The sequence below is a fragment of the Nannospalax galili genome, unplaced genomic scaffold (genome assembly GCF_000622305.1).
Source record: "Nannospalax galili isolate Female #2095 unplaced genomic scaffold, S.galili_v1.0 scaffold449, whole genome shotgun sequence".
In the NCBI taxonomy this organism is placed as follows: domain Eukaryota; kingdom Metazoa; phylum Chordata; class Mammalia; order Rodentia; family Spalacidae; genus Nannospalax; species Nannospalax galili.
In genome coordinates, this window is record NW_008360312.1 from 376477 (window position 1) to 393999 (window position 17523).

At 39.2% G+C, this 17523-nt stretch overlaps 1 protein-coding gene across 2 annotated transcripts in view; it reads right to left on the minus strand.

The window, feature by feature from the left end:
- Iqub (IQ motif and ubiquitin domain containing) overlaps nt 1-14329 on the minus strand; it is a 70764-nt gene extending 56435 nt beyond the window's left edge. The window contains exons 1-3 of one of the 2 annotated variants that reach the window (XM_008824870.2): nt 13726-14329; nt 8056-8465; nt 5119-5245 (exon numbers count right to left, since the gene is read on the minus strand). In XM_008824870.2, coding sequence (XP_008823092.1) covers nt 5119-5245; nt 8056-8461 — 533 coding nt within the window. In that variant the 5' untranslated portion in view covers nt 8462-8465; nt 13726-14329. The remainder of the gene's footprint in view (nt 1-5118; nt 5246-8055; nt 8466-13725) is intronic. The other variant, XM_008824869.2, reaches the window with a different exon arrangement.
- Nucleotides 14330-17523: the final 3194 nt, after the last annotated feature.

The window sequence follows — 17523 nt, forward strand, 5'->3', positions numbered from 1 at the left end:
CAGAGAGTCAAAAACAATTGCTGTCCGGTAGAGATACATCTCATCATACATCATTTAAAGTTTCTGTTATATGCTTCAACTTCTCATTTCCTCCTGCTGTACCACTGCTATCTTCACTAAATTATCTAACATTATTTTTCTCTATTCTAATGCATTTAAAAATAAAATAAGGGCATTATTTAGCTCTCCTCTCTCTCCTAGCTAGTGTAAAAAAAAGTCATATTATTCCAACAACGTAATGGCAAATTACACATACAATATCTCTACTTGAGCACATGTGTATAGCTGAAGGCTATGTAACAAGAAACAGTGCCAGATAGGAGAAACCTTCCTTTGAGTTGTTGGCCCAGGTTAGGTCAAGAGACTCCCAAAATGACAAAGGTTATTGCCACAGTCCTTGATTGCCTCCAGAACTTGAAGGCAAGACCTTATTGCTGAAGACAGGACATACTTTGGACACAGGATTTGGAGTGATGGAGCTGGAACAGACTTGGAAGCCACCTGTGCTGAAGGTTAGCTCTCATAGCTTTGGAGTACACTATGCAAGCTGTAAGGGAGAACATCACTCAATGGTCCAACCCCAGCTTCAAGGCCTAATAGCCACATCAGTGATTGGCACAGCAAACAACATTGATGCAGTAGTGGCACATTTATCTTGGGGGTTATCAACAGGTACCTAATTGAACTTAAAGCCCACTTATTGGGAGGGAACTCAAGTGTGGTACTGTAAACATAGCCAAATACACATGACCAGAGAGGTCTTAGATTTTAGAGAAAATCCCAAGACTGTCACATCCCTAGACAAATGTAATTTCCTACTATGTACAAAATATGCATACTTATACTTACAGACAAGTATCCCAGTCACCACTCATCAAAAAAAGCTTCTTTTGCAACAGACAGAGACCATTGTAGAGTTCCACAACTGGTCACACACAGATATCATCTATGAATTGCCCAAGCCTAAGTGGCATATCTACAATGCAACCTCTATACCTAAGGCTCACAGAACATAAAAGAGGACACTAATGCATCACTCAATTCTCATCAATGAAGCTCCCTCATCCAACAGAGTGTCAGGAACATAAAAGGTCACAAATGGACAAAGCACAGAGAATAAGACTCTCCAAAGTGTGGGTCCTTGGACAGGACTCCTATATTAAACTCTACCCACCCAGGGCTCAGGTATCATGGAAGAAGAGGAAACAGAAAGATTATAAGATCCAGGGAGAAGCACAACCTTATGGAAATAGAGACCTACAGTCTCCTGGGACCTTGCTCATATGAACCTACAGCAATGATGTAATCATGCACAAGACCTATACAAACTCAAGCAGATAAAACCCCAGCACAGAACTGTGGAAATGGGCAAGAAGTCCTAATCTTAGTCAAAGAATTATTAGCAACTGATCACTGCTGGGTAAGGAAGAGCTGATCTTTTTAAATGGAGTGATTCTAGATAAGCTGACTAGACCCCAGTGGATGAGCATACACTGAGGGACATTTGGGGACAATAACTTGACATCATAGGCTTTAACACAAATGACAAGGTGTCCAGTGGGATGGGGGCTATGAGAGGGTGCCAATGGGGAAGGGGGTATAAAGATGATTAAGATTGATTAAGATGTTCTACAAAAATTCAATTAAAAATTTACTATATATATATATATAATGTCTGTCCTTCCAGGAAGAAATAATAAACATTTAGAAAAATGGTCTAAAAAAAAAACTTGCCTACAATGCATGAGATCCTTGCTTCAGCCCCCAGTACTGAAGAAAAGAGAGGGTGTTCTTAAAATAAAGGTCTGACCCAAAACCTGGCATAGAATAAGGGAAATGGGCAGCAGGCTCCAACTTTGGCTTCAGAACTATTGGTAACAGATTACTGCTGGGTGAAGGAGAGTAGCTCTTCTTTAAAGGAGAGACTCTAGATAGGCTGGTTAGCTCCAGTGGATGGACGTGCACTGATGGACATCTGGGTACAAATGCTTAAACAGAAAGAACTTAACATATATGACAGAATGTATGAAATTGGGGGGGGGTACAGAGGTGCAGATGGGAGAGGGGGTCTATATTTGGCTAAGATCTATTATATGAAAGGCACAAAAACTCAATAAAAATATTGTTTTAAAAATACAATAAGGGACTGGAGAGATGACTCATTTGGTAAAGTCTTTGCTACACAAACATGAGGACTTTAGTTGAGATCCCCAGAACCCAAGTACAAGGCCAAACAAGGCAGTGTAAACCTGTAAACCCAGCAGTGGGCAAGCAGAGACAAGAGGATCCCTGGAGCTTGCTGACTAGTCAGTCTAGCCAAATCAGTGGGCTCCAGGTTTAGCAAGAGGTCCTGTCTCATAAAATAAGATAGTGACAGAGGAAACACCCAGCATCAACCTCTGTATCTACAGCCATGCACACACATACACATCCATGCAGTACACACAGCACACACACAAAAATAATATTCAATAATATTACTGCCTTCTGTTCTGTGTCATGGAAAAATAATTTATTTCAATCCTCAATTGTCTGCTACTATTCCTCAATTAATTAAGGACTTTTAATCATATATATATATGAAACCTACTCTATCATATATATATATATGAAATATTGTTGCTCATATGTATATGTATGTAGCTGACCACTTGAGATTGGATAATGATTCAGGGGATAAAGAAAGGTGTTTCTCCCTCTCCGTAGTCATTGTAAAATTTCCTCCATCTACATTAGCAAGTCAACTGGGGTTATCATTACAAAAGTCTAATTTAGGCAACCATGTTGATGTGATTTCATGGGTGTGGCTTCCTTGCCATGTCTAGAAAACCCCATCTCCCAGCAGGCAAGTTCCTCTGCCTCTTACAATCTTTCTGCTCCCTAAAAAGCAGTGTGGTGGCGCACGCCTTTAATTCCAGCACTTGGGAGGCAGAGGCAAGTGAATCTCTGTGAGTTCAAGGCCAGCCTGGTCTACATAGTGAGTTCCAGCTCCAGGCCAGCTGGGGCTACAGGGAAACCCTGTCTCAAAAAGACGAAAAAAAAAAAAGCAGACCTTAAATTTCTACTTAAGAAATAACATGAATTCCATATGCTATTGTGACAGGTTGAACAATGGTCCCCAAAGTAGTCCACATCCTAATCTGTAGGACCCATGAGGGCTACCTTACACAGCAACAATGATTGTCAATTTGATAAAGTTTTGAAAATGAGAAAGTATCTAATCTGGTTATGCCCTGCATCACATATATCCTTATCAGAGAAAAGAAGAGAGATATTTGAAGTATGACAGACACAAAGTGATATCTGTGTAGATAGGCTACTCTATGTCTGAGGATGAATGAAGGAGCCAAGGAAGCACCGAACGCTAGGGCTGCAACTCTAGAAGCTGGAATGGCAAGGGAGTGGCTTCCTTCCTAGGATCTCCAAAAAAAGACGAAAAAAAAAAAGCAGACCTTAAATTTCTACTTAAGAAATAACATGAATTCCATATGCTATTGTGACAGGTTGAACAATGGTCCCCAAAGTAGTCCACATCCTAATCTGTAGGACCCATGAGGGCTACCTTACACAGCAACAATGATTGTCAATTTGATAAAGTTTTGAAAATGAGAAAGTATCTAATCTGGTTATGCCCTGCATCACATATATCCTTATCAGAGAAAAGAAGAGAGATATTTGAAGTATGACAGACACAAAGTGATATCTGTGTAGATAGGCTACTCTATGTCTGAGGATGAATGAAGGAGCCAAGGAAGCACCGAACGCTAGGGCTGCAACTCTAGAAGCTGGAATGGCAAGGGAGTGGCTTCCTTCCTAGGATCTCCAAAAAGAAAGCAGTTTTGAGGATACCTTAACTTTATCCCAGTGAAACTGATACAAAGTTCTTGGCCTCCAGAACTATAAAACAAATATATATGCTGTTTTACACCTCTAAGGGATTAACTGTTACAACAGCCATAGAAAAGGAACACAGATTGCCAGAGCTCTCTTCATTCCTCTCTTGTTTCTAGAGTAGACATAGGTCTACCAAGCTTGAGCTACAGTTCTCATACTGGAAGAAAGACCTGTTCTTTAGGAAGGTCAGCCAAGAGTCTTGCAATTCCCTATTTGATGCTGACATCAACTCACTACCTGGGGCTAATACCTGGTATTTACAAGGAAGAAAGGGTGAGGAACTACCAAGGACAGAGTACTCTAAGTACTGTTATTAGGCTACCCAGTCTCCAAGTGCTCTCTCTTCTCCAATACTGACTTCCCTCTTTGAAGGCATTCCAGTTCAGACTCTGCCACTTTTAAGCTCTATGACTTTTCACAAGTTCCCTGAGTTTAGTTTCCATCTTTCAAAAAAAAAGAGGAAATAATTTTCTCTCCCTCAAAGGATTGTTATATAGATTAAATGATAATATAGGCAAGCTATTTTACAGAAATACACATAGTAAGGGCTCAAAATACTATTATGACAATCATTTTCACTAGTTTTAATAATCATTTAAACTTTAGCTTTATTTGCTCAATCAAGCTTTAATCAGTAATTTCAATATATTTTAACTTCTGGAGTTCATTCACTTTTGTAGGTTTTTAATATTTTTATTATATATATATTCAGAGAGAGAGAGAGAGAGAGAATGACACAATGCAAGTGTGGATGTCAGAGGACCAGAGGACAACTTGAAGAGATTGATCCTCTCTTTCTGCATGTCAGCTCCAGCTATTGAATTTAAGTTGTAAACCTTGGCAGCAAGCACCTTATCACTTTCATTAATTAAAATGTTCTAGTCTCCCAGTTTCCTTCCTCTCTATTCTCAAAGTTTTGGTGACTATTTCCATTAAAACATTTCCATGTTATATGACAACTGTTCCATATAGTTCTTCCTAGTCTGTAAACAACTTGAAAACAGGAATACTCTTTCATGTTTCTTAGAATGTTCAATTATAACCAAAGTATCTAGAAAAAAACTTGTCTTTAATAGAAATAGGTTAAATGAATGAATGCATAACCACAATGTAATGCTGAAATAGTAAATAATATAGCTTAAGAAATTAAAGATATTGGTAGTCCATATGTTAAAACTAGAAAAGTCTTGATGAATTCATTATCCTCGAAACTTATCTGCATGTGTTATTTGCAGGACAAAATGTGGGATGTTTAATAAGCGTGCAAAGTGCTCCTTGAGGTATCTAAATGGGATGTCAACTCTAAAAGGCATTATGATTTCTTGGCCAGCAGGAATAAGCACAATTTTTACTGCAGATGAAAAGAGAAAAAAAATGATCATCATCAAAAACAGTGAAGGTCAACTACACTCAACAAACAGATGCAGAATTATAGGCCCATTTTTAATCACATGGAATTCAGGTTGCTATGTTCCCTGACACAGCTTGATGACACAGAGAAGTGGTCAACATGTTTGCTTTGAAAATTAACCTTTACTTTCAATTTTTTTCAGCAATGTTTAGCAGCTGGTATATACTCATTTAGATACACGCATAGGAAACCTCTCAAAAAATGAAGTATTTTCAGGGCTAAAGAGATGGCTCAGCAGTTAAGAATACTGGCTACTCTTGAAGGAGACCCAGGTTCATTTGCCAACACTAACATTGATGGCTAACAACTGCCCATAACTACAGTTCCAGGGGATCTGATGCCCTCTTCTGGCCTCCGTGGGCATTGCACACACATGGGTGCACTTACATACATGCAAAAACAAAGCAAAACACTCATACACATAAATTAAAACTAAATAAAACCTTTAAAAAATATTGCATTCTTGTGGAATGAGTGTAGAAAAGAAAGACCTGAGGTAGAAGGAGCCTCAGAATTTTGAAATGTACTTATAACTAATTTTCATAAAAATGGCGTTCTGTGATAGGCTCCTCATTACAAATACTCTTCATAAAAATCAACATTTGAATGACTTACATATCAGTCCACAAAATAGAAAATTAAGATGCTTTCATGTTAAAAACTTTTATGAAATGATTACATGCTCCCAAATTTTAAAAGGAAATAAAGTATTTAAAATTCTATATCTATAGATTTAGATTTTGATAGAAAGTGAATAATAAATAAGATAGAGTATAGATTTCACATGGCAGGCCAAAAAATTATAAACATTTCTAAAAGCCAAACACGACAGTCTAAGGCTGAAAGACATTTATCAATAACCCCATGACAAAATTTAATGAAGAATTAAGTAACATTAAGCAGGGCATGGTGGTGAATGCCTTTAATCCCAGGACTTGGTAGGCAGAGGCAAGCAGATCTCTGTGAGATGGAGGTCAGCCTGGTCTACATAGGGAGTTCCAGGGGAGCCAGGGCTAAAGAGAGACCCTATCTCAAAAAAAAAAAAATTAGTCACGTTAAAGTTTTTTGACCTTGTTAAATATTTTTTCTCAAAGATCTATATAAACAAAAAGAACACTTTTCATGTTACAATGTTAAGATAGATATTAACTTATCATAAGACTGTCTTGTTTCCTGGGTACAAAAAGCTCTAATCAGTATATTTTTAGACTTTCATTGACTGACTTCTTAAACATATAAAGATACATTAAGGAATTCGTGAAGTTTGGGAAAAACAGGACAAAGACATGTTTTGTTTTTAAATCACCATGTATAATTGGCATATAGAAAAATATCAGGGGATCACAGGAATATCCAAAATGGCACCAAAATTCACATGAAATGACTAAACTGAGAGGTGCTCAGTTCTCTCTCATGTCTGGTTCATTTCCTTCTGGCCTTCCTCCTTTTGATGTTTACAATGCAGGAACACCATCAAGGGTGAACTGAGCTACCCCCACTACATTGAAATGCTACATTTTACCAAACTAAGTTGCTGTTATTGAGGCAGGTAGAAAGACATGGAAGATTATGGGGACATGAGTAGGAAAAGGAGTCTCATCTGTCTGGTTGAAATCGCTTGCCAGATGAGAAGCAAGAATCCCAGCATAACTGACATCTGCTTCAGGCCTTTCTCCTTGCCCAGCTATAAATCTGCAGTCCTCCAGTAATTTCACCAGAAATCCCATTTACAGAGAAAATACATGTACTAAGCCCTTTGTGCAATCCTCATGGCTCCTGGTTTTACCAAATCCAAGGCATGTCTGGATCACTTATCAAAAGAGAGACAAAAAAAAAAATGTTTCTTAGCAACCTTTTGAGTGTAAAATCAGCAGTTTCTGGGTAACCATCTTATTGCTGCCTGCCCTGTTCTGTTATCAAGAATATAAGGATGGGGATGGAGAGATGGCTCAGCGGTTAAGAACACTGGTTGTTCTTGCAGAAGACTTGGGTTTGAATCCCAGCACCCACATGGCAGCTAGCAACTGTCCCTAACTCCAGTTCCAGGGGATCCAACAGCCTCTTCTGTCTTCCACCGGCATTGCACGGCATGGGTGCACTTACCTACACACAGGCAATACATGCATACACATAAATTAAAAATAATAAAATATAGCACTTACCCACATGCAGGCAATATACACATACATATAAAATAAAAATAATAAAATATGAAAAAAGAATGTAAGAACTTGTATATGCCATCCACATTGTTCTGTGTATGCCATTAAAACTGACTTACAGTAAAAGGCAACGAGGAGTTTTCCAAAGCTGTACTGAAGGCTCATACGAGACAGACTGCAAAAACATGTAAAAGTAGTATGGGATGTGAGTAAATACAAATATGAAACTAGGGTTTGGATTCAAGTTACCATTCCGTCTATGTTCAATAATCAATTCCAACTTAAAAAGAAAACCCAAATATACTCAGAATCTGTCCACCATTTTTCAAGCTCTCTAAATACTTTTAAAAACCTACTGTATTTGAAATAAATGTGAATTTTAAATTAAACGATGCTGACATATTGAAGAGCGATACTGCAGAATAGAGACACTTTCACACATCGTGAATAAATTCAAGTGGCACAACTCAAAAAGTCTTGTGAGTATAGGAAACAGAATATTTAAAACAAATCTTCATGCACAATAAACAAGAAAAAACTACGCCTTGAAACAAAGAAATAAAACATCTGGTCTCCTCCAGCTACTACCTGTGGCCGAAGACTCTTTGACTGAAGACTGCAAAGTCTCCTTTATATTTTTAATTTTATTCAGAAATGACAGTGGGTCATCTTCTGGAATCTGGTTGCCTGACTGTGTTGAGTCCTGTTCTAGAGATTGTGAAGATTTTCCGGGGATCTTATCCCCTTCCCTTGATGGCTTGGTATCGTATGACTTTGCAGTTGAGAAGCGGCGTCCACTCTGCTCCTCCGTTGTCTCCTCACTCTCGGTGCTGTACTCCTCCTCCTCCTCCAGTTTAGACTCTAGCTCAGCAGTTACTTCTGATCCCTCCCCTTCTGAAGGGAGAGGAATGCTGATGATGTCAGCAGCAGCATCGCCCTCCACTGAGGAATCTGCTGCTTTCTGAGCTTCAACCGGTTCCTCTTCATCAGACATTTTCCTAAATTATGAAAATAGACACGTTTACTATACATACAAGAGTTTCTTCACCAAATATTCATTTATATGCTAGTATAGAGTGATGTTCATAGCATACAGGAATATTGTTGCCTATTTTTAAAGGTTTACTATCTTATTAACAGCTGGCATCAGGTTAAAGCATAGATGAATTCCTAATTTTAAAAAAATTGTATAAATGCCTGCCATAGTGGCACATGCCTTTACTCCCAGGACTCAAGAGGCAAAGGTAGGCTGTTCTCTGTGAGTTCAAGGCTAGCTTTGTCTATATAGCAAGTTTCAGGCCAGCCAGAACTACATACTGAGACCCTGCCTCAAAAAAACCAGAAAAAACAAATCATGGGAAATAAATAAAAATAACCTCAAAATGAGAATTTGGAGAGTAATATTCTGTGAGGAATTTGTGGGGGTAAATCTTGTCATCTTTATTCAGTGAATAGCGCCTCTTTAAAATAAAACTTGTCGAGTTACTTTTTTTCAAAGTGGAAAACTAATGTGGTATTTATGCTTCTGGCATTAGAAATGATTAGAAAACTCATGAAACTAACCAGCTCCACTGTAACTACATCCCGGATAAAATCCTCTGCAACTGTAGTATTTCACAAATAGGAACAAACAGAGGTTCAAATGACCTCTAAACCCCCAAATAAACATCCCATTAAACAATTACAATTTTTACAATAAAGTTACAATAGCCAAGAGCTTGGATGTGGGAAAGAGTAACAGCCAACAGCCTCGGAGTATGGACTAGTATGGGCCAGGGCATCCCAGAGTCTGACTACAAAGGAAAGAGCTGGGGCAGGCCAGGGGGAAACCAGGACAGAGGGGAGTCTACCAACAGAAGGCAGCAGCCACAGGACGGGTAGGGTAACCCAGAGACTGAAGTATTGTGGCTCTTCGGAGGGTAGATAAAACCTGGGACCAAAGTGAGGGGCAATAGCTTTAGCTGTGGCTTTCATTTTGAGGATAGACCTTATGGAGGAAAAGAAAAAATTGTGTGTGTGTGTGTGTGTGTGTGTGTGTGTGTGTGTGTCTGTGTGTGTCTGCGTGTCTGTGTGTATATCTGTGTGTCTGTGTCTGTGTGTGTATGTGTGTAAACATTCATACATGCATATTTTAAATAAAACTATATAATTGTTGAGTCAAGGAATACGTTATAAAGCTTTCCACTGGCAGAAGCTGCCTACCACAGGCCCCAGGTGTCCCTGAAAGTTCTTGCTGAGCATGACAGATGCAAGGCCAGGACCCCTGCTTACTCAGCCCATTCCTTGAGTTGTATTTGGAATAAGAGTCTGTGAAAGCTGATATAACCTCTTCTCTCAAACAGCAGGTTTTATTTGGTCTACCAAAAATGCATTAAAATTATCATGTGCAGGTAACCATAAAGTCTTCCTGTCTTAGTATTGAGTGTGTACCCCAGGGGTTGAAAGCTTAACGCTTGTGTAGAAGGTGGTAGACCTTTAAAAGATGGAACCTTGTGGGATGTCACCAGAATGCTCCTTCGGAAGGGATTAAGGTAGCTGTCCTAGAAGCCTGAGGTAGCTCTCAGAGAGAACAGTTGTAATGATAGAGCTTTTCTCTGCGCTCTGGCCTCTGTTCTGGCGTGGGTTCATCCCCTACTTTGTAGTCTCCTGGCATTACAGTGCCATCTGACATGAGGTGATGCAGCTAGAGGTGCCTTGCCAGACTGGCACTGTGCTGTTTAACTTTCAGTCTTCAGAATTATAAGTTAAATAAGCCTCTTTATGTTACTCATCCATGGGTATGTCATTATAGGAACAGAAAACAGACTGGTAAATTCACCTCTGTCACCTCTGCAAGACTTAGGGTCAGAGTGGGAGGGACTTGAAGCACAGACTACAGCAACAAACTGTGACAAGAAAAATTTATCTTGCAAATAAGTCAGAATACCGACCCTCCTCATTTCTCTCTCCCCGTCTTTCTTTCTCTTCCACATTTCTGCCCCCCCAATCTCTCACATTTTTTTTGAATGATCTGGATTAAACTCAGAGCCTTAAACATACTAGGTAAGCATTCCACCAGTGGAGCCTCATCTCCACCTCTGTCTCTTTCTCTGCTTCTAAAATGGGGTATAAAAATTTCAACATCAAGTTATTTTAAGAAATACACAAAATTGTGTATACAAAGTACTTAGCAAACAGTTCTTTGCATGCAATAAGCACTTCATAATGGTAGTCAACTACTGATAAACTATTTCTAAAATTTCCAAAATGCTAGTTGATAATTGCACATTAGTTAATGCCTCAGTGGTTATTGCATTTTTACTCAGTAGAAAATACTAAATAAAGCACGTGATTAACAGTTACAGCAAATTACTTCATTCTCATATTTATGCTAACATGTACATTTTAAAAATAAAGAAATCGGCACAAAGAGATTAAGTAATGTGTTCAGTAAGCAACAGATCTGAGATCCAAAACCAGCCAATCTATATCTATGCAGTCAACCTGCCCTGTGCTCTACTTCAGGGTAGGGATCCCTGGGACCAGTAGAAATAGGAAAGGGGTCCCAGTGGGTAAGGAAAGGACTGGGGACTGCTGATTTCCTTCTAGATGCGCATGCTGAGATTCAGAGAGAGATGCTTCATGGTATGATACAGGTAGCCAGCGCCAGACATTAAATGGTTATTTTATAATCAGAAATGGTCTTGTATTTCCCTGTAGTTTTGAGTGAGAAACATGACAATGATTTAAAACAGAGAAGGTTATCTTGATCATCTAGGATAAGTAGATGATTGTATCAGTTCCTAGCACTCCTCAAATATCTCTTGGCACACTCCACTTCCATCCATAAATATATATCAACTCTCAGTGCAGCAAGTTAAATGTAAGTGTTCAAGAACACATTACAGTGTAAGATACAAACTGATGTGATGCTCATGCCTAAACAGATGTCAACAGCATCGCAGCAACAATGTGAAAAGATTTTTTAATTAATGCTTTAAAATTATTGCTCATTATGTTGCTGTAGTTTTTAAGAAAGCAATATATACTTCCAAGAAAAATAAGACTAATAGAATGGAAAGGAATGAATAAACAGTAAGCATCCTCTTGTTGCTAATACTATAATTTATTTCTCATTGTCAGGCAGTATATTTCCAGAAATTGTCCATGGATGATGCTATAATCATAGACATATATCTTTAAATATATAGACTACATTTCTGCAGTTTAGTATAGTATAATAATTATAATAAATGCATAGTAATTTCATTGCAGAGCTAAGCCACATTATACTCTATTGTTGTCCTATTGTCATATTTCCTATCTCACATTTCTTACAAATAACACATAGTGCTGAAACAAATGAACAAATATCTATCTCTTCATGCACTTTTAAACACATTACAAAATGAATTCCTATAGCTAGGTGAATAAATCAAAAGGCATACAGATCTCAATTCCACCAAAATGTTTTAAGAGGCAGTACCACATTGCAGTCTTAAGAACACCCCTCTGACATTTCGTCACATCTTTGTATTGGAAGATTAAACATCTTCATTAAATATCCCTTTGTTGTGTGTTGCATTATGCATTTGATGGTATTGTGTTGTCTTTTACTATATACTAGGTTCCAGATTCTTCCAGACTGAAATTTATTAATCTTTTTGCTTATAAGTTTCCAAGGTTCATGTGCTTAGAAACAGCTCCTCATGATGAAGCATGAATTTGTACATGTGTACATACACATACAGAAATATGGCCAATCAGTAAATACTGATAGGAAGATGCCTAGTTTGTTTCTTCATTGCTTTGACAAAACACTTTGACCAATACCAACTCGGGGAGGAAAAGTTTTATTTAGCTTACATCTCCCAGATTACAGTTCATCAGGGAGCCCAAGGTAGGAACTCAGGGCAGGAACCTGGAGGCAGGAGCTGGAGCACAGGCCATGGAGGAACACTGCTTACTGGCTTGCTTCCCTGGCCCCTGCTCAGTCTACTTTCTTATGCAACACAGGCCCACCTGCCCAGGGGTGGACCACCCACAGTAGGCTGGGCCCGCCCACATCACTCATCAAGAAGATGCCCGTCAGACGTGGCCACAGGCCAGTTCAATAGAGGAAATTCCCCAATTGTGGCTCCCTCAACACAGGTGTGTCAAGTTGACACTAAAACTATCCAGCATAGAAGCCATTCCAGGATACACAGTATTAGCACAGAACGGTATGTGTGAAGTCAGGCACAATACACCATCCACACTCAGAACACCTCTGGAAGATGAGCAGGTGGTAGGAAGGGAAATGAGTATTTAAGAAAGGGTTTGCTGCACGTTTTTCATTGTTTGACTTGTAGACTGTTTGGGAAGAGAAAGCTGCTTCTGACACAGGGTCTCACTATGCAATCCAGGCTGGCCTTCAACTTGCCATCCTCCTGCCTCATCCCTCAAGGGCTGAGATAATAGGCATGTACTCTCAAGACTGACAACTTTCCCTCATTTTTATATATTATCTTTTCAAATAGATTTTAATCATTGTTTAAAAATAAAAAGTAGGACAAGCATGGTGGCACACACCTTTAAACCCAGCACTCGGGAGGCAGAGGCAGATGGATCTCTGTGAGATCAAGGCCAGCCTGGTCTACATAGTGAGTTCCAGGGCAGCTGAGGCTACAGGGACACTCTGTCTCAAAAAAACAAAAAACTAACTAAATAAATAATAAATAAATAAATACCAGTAGCTCTTACTAGCATATGTAAAACCTCTGCCTCTTTGATCTCTAATCCATGATTTCATTTCTTCCCATTTATTCCTGTTTTTTCTGGAATTGTAGTGTAAGAAATAAGGGAGTGATCCAGTTTTGCCTTCTATGAAATAAGCCTGCTGAAGGTTTGTTAGAAGACAAGATGATGAGAGGAAGAAAACAGCATGTCTGGTGAAGAAAGTCTGGAAGCCAGGATTCCCTGCAGACTGGAAATTCTCCACAGAAGGCCGTATCTGAAAAGCAGGCTTTCTACAGTGTTACGGTGGTAAGTAAGCACTCTTAATATGGGGTGATGTACACCTCCCAGCTTGACCCTTCTGATTCCCAATCGGAGAGGAGGATCTAGAGAATGTATCAAAAGAGGCGGGATGCTTTCAAGGCTTTTTAAACAAAGGCGCATTCCCGGTGACCAGGCAGCCCAGGAGCCCAATCAGAGCTCCGAGCAGGGTCCAGCACAGCGGAGTCACCCACACTAGGCTGGTCCTAGGCACCCAGAAGGTAGCCAGACTCGTCCTCCTACCTGTTCACGAAACGCAGCTAGTCTAGACCAAGAGGTTTCTCGGATCTTCAGAAGCAGCTCCCTACTACTTCTATGCGCTGTTGCTAGCTGTATCCTAGCAACGGTCCTGGCACAGCTTCCTCAGCCAAGGCACCACTCATGCGTGTTGCAAAGGAACCAGTGCGCAGAGGCAGAAAGCCTAGAAGCCAGAAGAGAAAACAATTACCTGGCCCCTCCCCGCCCTCTCCCTGGAACTGAGACTTGAAAGTGATTCCTTTCACTCTTTTAAAAGATAGTCTGTAATCAACTGAAACGCACAGATTTTCCTTAAAGCAGATACAAACATTGAGAGGCAAGAAAAGATAGAAAAGAGCACAGGTTTACAACCATCAATGTTGACTTGCTTTTGCAATATTTCGACCTTAGCTTTTAGAATCCTAGCAGCCAAAGAAAAAAGGGAGAGTATAGCTATTAAACACTTCACTTAATGAGTCCGAAGCAGCAGCAAAGCTTTGTTTTTTCTATTAACTTCTTTGAGGAAGTGTTAAAGTAACAATAGTTTGTTCCTAACCAAAAAGTACTGCTCAGATGTAAGACTTCAAGTCTTGGTCTCCAACACTGTAGTGCCCACCTGTAGCTAAGGGAGACAACCAGCTATTCTAAAATGATGGATACATTTGTTTTCTCCCCCCTATCTAGAAGCCTTTGAGAGGGAACTGACACTGATTCTAATCACTCCAACAGCTATCAAAGTGCCTGGAAGCAAATCCTGAATCCATCCCTCTAGGGTGTAGCCTTAGAAAACAAAAGAAAAATGAGGAGGAACCAAATAGAGATGCTTTTGGAAGCCCTTGTCAAGAAATTCTAATGCAATCTCTTATGAACATTTGAAAATTTCCCTGTTCTGACTTTTTTCTAGCTCCCTGTCTAGAACTTGTAATGCTAATTACTCTTACCTTTACGTCTCCTTCACATCTCCTATTCACAATTCAAGGACTTTTCTTTTCCCCCTAGAGATAAGAGTTATGCAATTTGGGAGTCTTTTAGATAGACCCACTGAAGGGGTTCTCCAATTGCCTCACCCTGAGACCCTGTTCAGCATGGAAGAAGCCAGAGTGGTCAGCGTCCTGGTTCCCTATTAGGAATTTGGGTAACCTCTTCAGAGGATGGTGTGATAAGAATAGGAGGTAGGAATTGGCTAGGCAGTTACGGTAAAAAGACCCCAAAGAAAAGTAGCCAGTTTTTTGGCTAAAACTCACAATGTCCTTGGGCCTCTTAGCAACATATTCCATTCCAAACGCCAAAAATGTTGAAAATATTTGGGAGCTCTTGTCTAATCCTTAAAAGATTTTAGGGCTACCTCTTCAGAGAGGGGACTGTTAGAGTAGCAAAAAAGCCCCATAAAAAAATAAATCAAAGAAGAAGAAAGAGTACATGAAGTTATCAGAAAAAGTGATGGGGAGACAAGGGAGGAATTAGAGGGGAGGGAGTGGGCATGGATTTGATCAAAACACCTTATATGCATATATGAAATTCTCAATAAATTATTTCTTTCAAGTAACAATAGTTTGGAGGAGAGATCAAGTGTGTTTCTGTCAGATTTCATGTGGCTATCTCATAACAGCTGCTGACATTGAGCATTAGTTGACACTAAGCACCATACCTGTATTTCTAATTCAGTCATTACAATGAGTCTATTGAAGGACTGCTAGTAGTGCCTTGGTAGTGTCTAGGATACTAAAACACACAAAGATTTAATGAGAAAGCCAGAATTAAATCAAGCAGTCTGACTCTTGCACCCAGTATTTTTTGTTTTGGTTTGGTTTTTTTGGGGGGGTCTTTTTTTGAGACAGGGTCTCCCTCTGGCTCCAGCTGGCCTTGAACTCAGAGAGATCCACCTGCCTCTGCCTCCGGATTGCTGGTATTAAAGGCATGTGCCACCATGCCTGACACACCCAGCTTTTAAGCCCCTATTCTATGCTAGCATCCTTTGGTATTTGGAAGAGATTAATAAAACTGAAAACCTCATTACACACAGTGCAGGTCCAGCCCTCAATCCCAGCAGTGACTCTTCATTCCTTTGCTGCCATCCACTCCCAAAGCACCAATAACTGCCTCATGGCCAATGCCATTTTTCCTTACTCATTTTTAAAAGTACATATTTATGTCTTTTTTTTAGTTTTTTAAAATTTTTTAAATTTTATGTGTATGCATGTATTGCCTGCATGTAGGTAAGTGCACCCGTGTCGTGCAATGCCCACGGAGGTCAGAAGAAGCTGTCGGATCCCCTGAGACTGGAGTTACGGACAGTTGTTAGCTGCCATGTGTGTACTGGGATTAGAACCTGGGTCCTCTGCAAGAACAACCAGTGTTCTTAACCACTGAGCCATCTCTCCAGCCCCATATTTATGTCTTGGGTTTGCTTTACTAATCTTTAAAGGAGAAGCGAATGCACTTTTCAATTTTACAACAGTCCTACTTGGTATGTAGGTTTCTTGGGTGGTTTCTGCAGCTTAGAAGTTATACAACACATCAAAATCACACACATCCTCACAAATATGTAGGTGCTTGGCTACATAAAAACAATAAGAAGACGCTATCAATTATAACAGTAAAATAGTTCCACAATATTGCCTTTTGTTTTTCTTGTCATTCTAATTCTGTGCACTTTCTTAGGTTTTCTTGTTCAAAATGGCTTATCTACCTTTGGTCCATCTCAGCATGTACAGTAAATGTGTCTTTGCTTACATTTTTACAAAGATGCCACCTAGTGGCTTTATAAAATCAATCATTTCAAAGTATTTCCTACTATTAATCCAGGTTGAAAAGTATCTTGACGAAAATGACTAAGTAGGAACAATATTAGAATAATTATTTACAATGCTAAGGATCGGGAAATTATGCTTTGGAAATTCTGTGAATTAAATTTGGATCATCTGTGAACCTGTGAATAAACAGGAAAATATAGATCCATACTCACTTTTCTGAAACTTTTGTGGTAGGTCAGATGTGTTTGATATTCAAAATTTGATTATTTTTTTTTTTATGTGAATGAGTGTTTTGCCTGCATGTAACTGAACCTTTGTCCTGCCCAAAGAGACCAGAAGAGAGCATCAGATCCCCTGGAACTGGAGTTAGGGACAGTTATTAGTTACCATATGAGTGCTGGGGACCCAAGTCCTCTGCAAGAACAGTCAGTGCTCTTAACTACTGAGCCATCTCTCCAGCCCCAATTTCTCTGATTGCTTTTAAAGGAAATGTGGCCATTTACTTTATATTAAGTGATACATCCCATGAGTATGAGAAGCAGACCAGAATTTAAAACATTAATATTTCTATGACAAAAATGTTTATTCTTATTAAAGTGGGGTAAAGACCACAGTCTTATGTCAATTTAGATCGGGTTTATTTACAAATGAGCTATGGGAAAGCTTTCTATTTTTGAAACTTGATGAAGAACTGCAAATCTGTTTACTCTGCACACACACACAAAAAAAATCCACTCTCAGAGAAAAACAGTAAAGCGTGATATTCTGTAATAAAACAGTAAATGTTTATCTTTAGGAAAGCTACATAGTCCACCTAAAAAGAAAATAAAAACATTGAGGGTCATGAAATCCCAAAAAAGTATCTTGCAATTTACAGGTAAAACCAGTTAAAAAAAAAAAAATCGCATTACTGTTACCCTAAAAATACTGCTTTGAAAATCACTGGCAATGCATGGCAAATACAAATGTGAGTTGTAGGGTACATACAAAAACTACTTTAACCTTGGTTTTATTTAGAAGTTATTTGCTATGCTCCCTTTCTTCACAAATA